The sequence below is a fragment of the Microtus pennsylvanicus genome, chromosome 3 (genome assembly GCF_037038515.1).
Source record: "Microtus pennsylvanicus isolate mMicPen1 chromosome 3, mMicPen1.hap1, whole genome shotgun sequence".
Classification (NCBI taxonomy): domain Eukaryota; kingdom Metazoa; phylum Chordata; class Mammalia; order Rodentia; family Cricetidae; genus Microtus; species Microtus pennsylvanicus.
The window spans coordinates 9,745,919-9,751,918 of NC_134581.1; the positions used below are offsets into that span (position 1 = coordinate 9,745,919).

Below are 6,000 nucleotides of genomic sequence, written 5' to 3' on the forward strand. Positions count from 1 at the left end.
TGCCATGAGTCTTTTGTCTCTTTTCTTTTGGGTCTCACTGGGTAGTCCAGGCTGGCCTGGAATGAGCTGTTTAGCCAAGACTGACCTAAAATGCATTGCTTAGCCCAGGGTGGCCCTAGACTTACAGAGATCCTCCTGCACCTGCATCCCCAGTCTCCTCCTGAGTACTGGGATTGTAGGCATGCACCACCCTGCTCAGATCCTTAAAAGAGGAGATATATATATATATATATATATATATATATATATATATATTAGCCAAAGCTGCTGAACTTAAATTCAATATGTAGCTGAGGATAACCCTAAACTTCTGATCCTGCTGCCTCTACCTCCCCCCGTTCTGGGATTATAGGGGTGCTCCACCCATACCCTAGACTGAGCTTCTTCCCAGTCCCCATTTTAGTTTCAACAGTATTCAGTCCCAGAAGGGGCTCCTTATCCCTTGCAGAGATTAAAATGATCTGTCCAATAGCCATGTCCAGCCAGCTAGACTGTACAGAAGCCCAGCCCTGTGGGACATACACGAGCAGACGAATGTGTAGACACACATGGGAGCCTGGTTGAAACGTCCATAGACTCTTGTGATCTGATTGTGATTTCGCCAGCTTCATATCTGAGTGGCCTTTAGTCCAGTACCAAGGCAAGAACATTTTTTGTGTTTGTTTTAAGACTTGGTCTCTTGTAGCCCAGGCTGACCTCTAACTTAAGAAGCAGCCAAGGATGACCTTCAACTTGAGATTCTCCTGACTCCAGCCCCCGAGTGCTAGGATCTAAGGCATGCAACACCACACCTGGTGTGTGTGTGGTGCTGAGGATGGAGCCGAGGGCTTGGTGCCTGCTGGCAAGCACTCTACCAACTGAGCTAAGACTTTTAAAATGAGTTTCAGGGTCTGTGCAAGTTTCTCTTACAAATATCACCAGCCTTCTCCCGACCATGGCCTGTCGGTCTGTTTGCTGCTGGTTTGCCTCAGATAGCCTGTCTGCTCAGGGTCACACAGTGGGGACACATGACTGCAGAGGGGTAGCCAAGTCTGTAAACAGTGCTGCCCCAGTGCACCTCATGTTCCATGTGACCTCTGAGCAGACAGGTGGCTGCCACCTGCAGGTTGGTACATGCCGTGGGAAGAGTCCAGGAATACACCCCGCCCCAACCATCACCGCACACGTTGTGTTTCAGGGCACACACGAAGGGATTCCCACTGGGCTGTATAATCAGGTCGCACGTAAACTGTGTCAACCCCATGGTCTCTCAGCCCCAGTAGCTAACATTTACCACACCACAGGGAAGCCAGGAAAAAATAAATAAATAAAACAAAATGAGGTCCCTGCTCTGCTCATGAGAAAGTAGCCCTCTAGCGCAGGCGGGGAGGACAGGGCCCATGTGACAGCCAACAAACAAGGCACTGTGGTGTAGACGGGCATTCTGCAGGGATGGGATAATAGACTGTTCGATTATACAGTGCAGACAGTTGGGGACTGGATGTCATGTGCTAACTGCACAATAGACAATGGGAGGCAAGGGCTGGCTCTAGTCGATCAATTATGTGGCTCGGACAATCCGTACAGAGAGAGCCAAGGAGATGGCTTCTGGGCATGGGCTGCTGGGGACAACCTGGTACCTGAACCAGTGAGATGGGCCCGGAAAGAACACCAACATTTTTGGAAATCTACTTTGTCTGGCTGCTCCTGGAGCACACCTGTCCAATGTCAGCAGCTGACCAGCGTCAGCACTAGTGGGAACATGGTGACCCAAGGCCTTTGTGTGGGTCTGCGGACACCTGGGCCACAGGCAAGCAGAATGTGAGTTCTGGAGCCTACTGCCCCGGGGTCAGACCCTCCACCCGGCATGCTCTGAGGCCTTAAGCAATGGAGCTATGAAACAGGAAGGGCAGGGGTGGAGCGCCAGTCTCGCCTTGGGGGATTGTAGGTTCAGAGTCAGCTACCTGAAGGCTAAGAAACCTGGCAGATGTGGAGATACTCCTTGGTGGCTACAAGGAGTGGACCTGGCCACCAGCCTCATGGCTCCCGAGACACCAGGGCCATGATTATTCTCCCTCAATCATCTTTGAGAAGCCTACTAGATCAAGTTCAACCCTCCTCAAACCCAGCACTAGATGGACCCCTGAAAGGGTAGGAGCCCGGCCCTACCTTATTTTTTCTGATAATGTTTAAATGTGTGTAGACATAAAGCCTCAGCTTAAGCTGACTGAGACCAGAGGCCAGTACCAATGAAACTCAATGATGCTATATAATCTTCTGAACCCTTTCAATTTTTAAATCTAAATTAAAATCAACAATACCACTTCTCTCGATTTTACTGGTTCTGGATCATCAGGGTCCTAGTTGGCCCAAACTAGGTTGTGAATATAAACCCAAATCAGGGCCTTAGACTTACCTAACGTAATAAGGACAAGGCCAGTGGCCAGGGGACCAGGAGCCTGAGGCTGGATCTTTTTGAACTTCCCCTCAGCAACTGAGTAGGGACTAAGTGACTAGGTCAGCTGGCTCCTCAGCTTCCTTCCTGGCACACAGAGGAAAATCGGAGCGATGGCCCCGTGACTGTGAGCTTCTTTCCCTCTCCCACTGTAGATCTTTGGGTTCCTGGCCAGCTTCCTCTGCCTGGCGAGCTTGTGGCTGTCGTACAAGATCACCTGCATAACCCAGTCAACAGGTAAGCTCCCGTCTTCAGGACGCAGGGCACACAGGGAGGGAGGTTTGTCCTTGGCTCAGCAATAGGGAATGTCTTGGTACCAAGGGCCAAAGGAGAGTTAGAGGGCAGGGCACAAAAGGAGGAAGGAACCTGAGGACCCTGCCTGCTTTCCTACCCTTCTCTACGTGCCCAGGGAGAAGACATCCTAGGATGCTCTGGGTATGACCAAGTATGTCCTTGAACTCCTGATTCTTTTGCCTCTGCCTCCCAAGCCCTGGGATTATCCAAGCATTTCTTACAATAAGCTTCCTGGAACAATAACAAGACTCTGAACTCTTACAAAATATAGGTGTAGTTTTCATTGTTTTTTTTTTTCTTAAACAAATCTCATGATGAAGCCCAGGGTAGGTTTGAACTTGCAACCTTCCTGTCTCAGCCTCTAAAGCAATGGGATTGCAGGTGTGTGACACCAAGCCCAGCACTCAGAAGCAGTGCCTGGTCTCTTCCCAACATCTCCTCTCTGAAAAAAACTTGCAAATGTGCTTAGATAAAGAGAACCAGGGAAGGGCACGGTGGTACACAAGTTGAATCCCAACATTGGGAAGCAGGGACCGTGGGTGGCTGTGAGTTCAAGGCCACCATGCAGCCTGGTCTACCTGGCTTGTGCCGGGCCAAGGCCACATAGTAAGACCATATCTCAAACACAAAACCACACCTGCCCTTTCTCCCCACTACTTCATCTGGTGCCAGACATTGTCCTGGTGTCATTAGGAATCGTATTTTATTTTTTTCATTGATGGGGTCACTCGCCCTTTTTCCTACTCAGTTTTAGGTTTTGGTTTTAATTTTTTTGTTACTAAACGCTACTATAATGAATGCCCTCACAAATTAACCTGATACACATCCTTGATGGTTTTTATCCTTAAATTCTTTGGAGGCTTAGTGAGGATTAGCCAGTGTCTACCCGTGTAGCCTAGGCTGGTTTTGAACTTTTGGCAGTCCTCTTGCCTCAGTTTCTCCAGTGCTAGGTTACAGACAGTTGTGAGCCCCCTGGCATGGGTCTTCTGCAGGAGCCGCAAATGCTCTTCACTGGCAAGTCACCTCTCCGCTCCCCTCTTTTCTTCCTTTTTAAAACCATACTTAGAGAGCTGGGGTTCCAGCAATAAGATGCTTGCTATCCAGCTCCTCAGTGCTCATTTAAAAAGGTGAACATGGTGGCATCCATGTGTAAGCCCAGCACCGAGATGGAGGCCGGCAAATGCCGGTGCTTACGGGACAGACACCCTAACCCTAGACAGTGAGTGCTAGGTTCAACAAGACACCGGGTTTCAAAAAATAAGGCGGAGGGCTGGAGAGATGGCTCAGCAGTTAAGAGCATTGCCTGGTCTTCCGAAGGTCCTGAGTTCAATTCCCAGCAACCACATGGTGGCTCACAACCATCTGTAATGAGGTCTGGTGCCCTCTTCAGGCATACATGCAGACAGAATATTGTATACATAATAAATAAATATTTTAAAAAAAATAAGGCGGAGAGCGAGAGGAAGCCGCCTGACCTCGATCTTCCTCTCTTCCCCCTCCCCTGCACACACGCACATATGCACACACACATTCTATCTGGAATTCAGACATGTGGAACTGAAGCACATGGTTTCAGGATGAGTTCTGTTCCTAGCAAGGTGACCTAACTTTCTATTTCTTTCTCAAGATGCATCTGCCTGACAAGGCCATCACCTCTGGTCCCCTCAAAAGGACCTGCAGGATGTAGGCTCGCCCCAGGAGGAACCCAAGAATGGCTACGGACTGCTCAGATGACAAGGCCAGTACCTTCCCTGGCTTTGCCAGGACACTGGGCTCCTGAACATCAAGCAGCTACAGCCTCCTTCGAGTCTGCCACAGAGAACATTTCTCCACTCTGGGCTCTCAGCACCACTCAGGTACCAAGGAAGGACTGCACTGAGCCTAGCAGAGACTTCTGGATCCGCCTGCATAGACATGCCTTTTTTCATAGTCCTCAGGACCAAGACCTCCCAGAGTCCTCAGAGAAGCGTCGGACCCTAATTTATCTGGCCTGTCAATTTGGTCTTCAAGAGCCTCTGTTCTAAGTGAGGAGCCAGCAGAAACACTATGTGGCCGCTCCGTTTCTCCGGTCCCTATTTCTGCCTTTGTCACCGTGTGTGTGTGGGGGGGGTTAATAAAGCATCAGTCAATCGCAGCAGGATCTGTTATTGAATGAGATGCCTATAACACCAGGCAAGTCTGTGTCTATTAACATTCCGCCCCTGTGCTCGGTATGAGCTCCATGATAAATGCCCTATCTCCCCCTGCCTCCTTCCAAGGCTGGCTTCAAACTAAACCAAACTAAACCAAAGTAAACCGTAGCTGAGGATGACCTTGAACACCTGATCCTCTTGCTGCTACCTCCCCAGTGCTGAGATTACAGCTGTGTGCCAGGATACCCAGCTTTATGTGGTGCTGGGGATGGAACCCAGGGCTCCATGCACATTCAGCAACCACATTACTAACTGAGTTACATGCTCAGCCACACACACCCTGCCCATTTTTGGCAGAATTTTATGTGTAGTCTTGGCCTTGAACTTGCTTTGTAGGCAGAGGTGACCTTTGAACTCCTGAGTCTCCAGTTTCCGCCTCCCTAGCACTGGGATCCTCACTGTGCACCACCATGTCCAGCTTTGACTTTCGCTTCCTGCACCTTAAATTCTCTTCTAGTTACGATGTGGGGTCTGATGTCACTTCCAGTACACTGGGACAGCGCGAACAAGGGAAAGAATCCTTATATGGTGATGCCGGGCAGTGGTGGCGCACGCCTTTAATCCCAACACTCAGGAGGCAGAGGTAGTCGGACCTCTGTGAGTTTGAGTCCAGCCTACAGAGTGAGTTCTAGGACAGCCAGGTTACGCAAAGAACCCCTTTGTCAAAAAGTGATGAGTTATTGGGAAGCATCCATTGCATGTGGCAGGGACACCGGTGGAAGCTGAGAGGAGTGGGTAGTGACAGGGTAGGTTGTAGTGACCATTGTGCTGTGGGCTGGCAGGCTAATGCAAAGCCCAGCCCTTGATCCACCAAGGTGCTCTGGGTGTGCTGACCAAGTCCATCCAAGAAAGCAGAGATGTGTCGCAAGGGAAGAATCTCCTAAAGCCTTGTCCACAAGGTGACATGGCTGTGCAGCCACAGGGGCTGCTCAGAATGGTGGGAACCCACGCCCTGGGAACCCCGACACCAAGCTGTTCTCTTCTGCATCTAGGAAGCCCTGTTGGACTGGAAGAGCCCTTTCTGCGTACGAGTCTAAGGAGGCCCTCACCAGGGGAGAAGGAGCTGAGGGTGTGGTCAAG

At 50.2% G+C, this 6,000-nt stretch overlaps 1 protein-coding gene across 1 annotated transcript in view; it reads left to right on the forward strand.

Annotated features, from left to right (window-relative positions):
• The window catches only part of Cmtm7 (CKLF like MARVEL transmembrane domain containing 7), a 28,836-nt gene extending 23,974 nt beyond the window's left edge, over positions 1–4,862 (forward strand). The window contains exons 4-5 of the mRNA XM_075964250.1: positions 2,590–2,671; positions 4,356–4,862. Of these exons, the coding sequence (XP_075820365.1) occupies positions 2,590–2,671; positions 4,356–4,369 (96 nt within the window). The 3' untranslated portion in view covers positions 4,370–4,862. The remainder of the gene's footprint in view (positions 1–2,589; positions 2,672–4,355) is intronic.
• Positions 4,863–6,000: the final 1,138 nt, after the last annotated feature.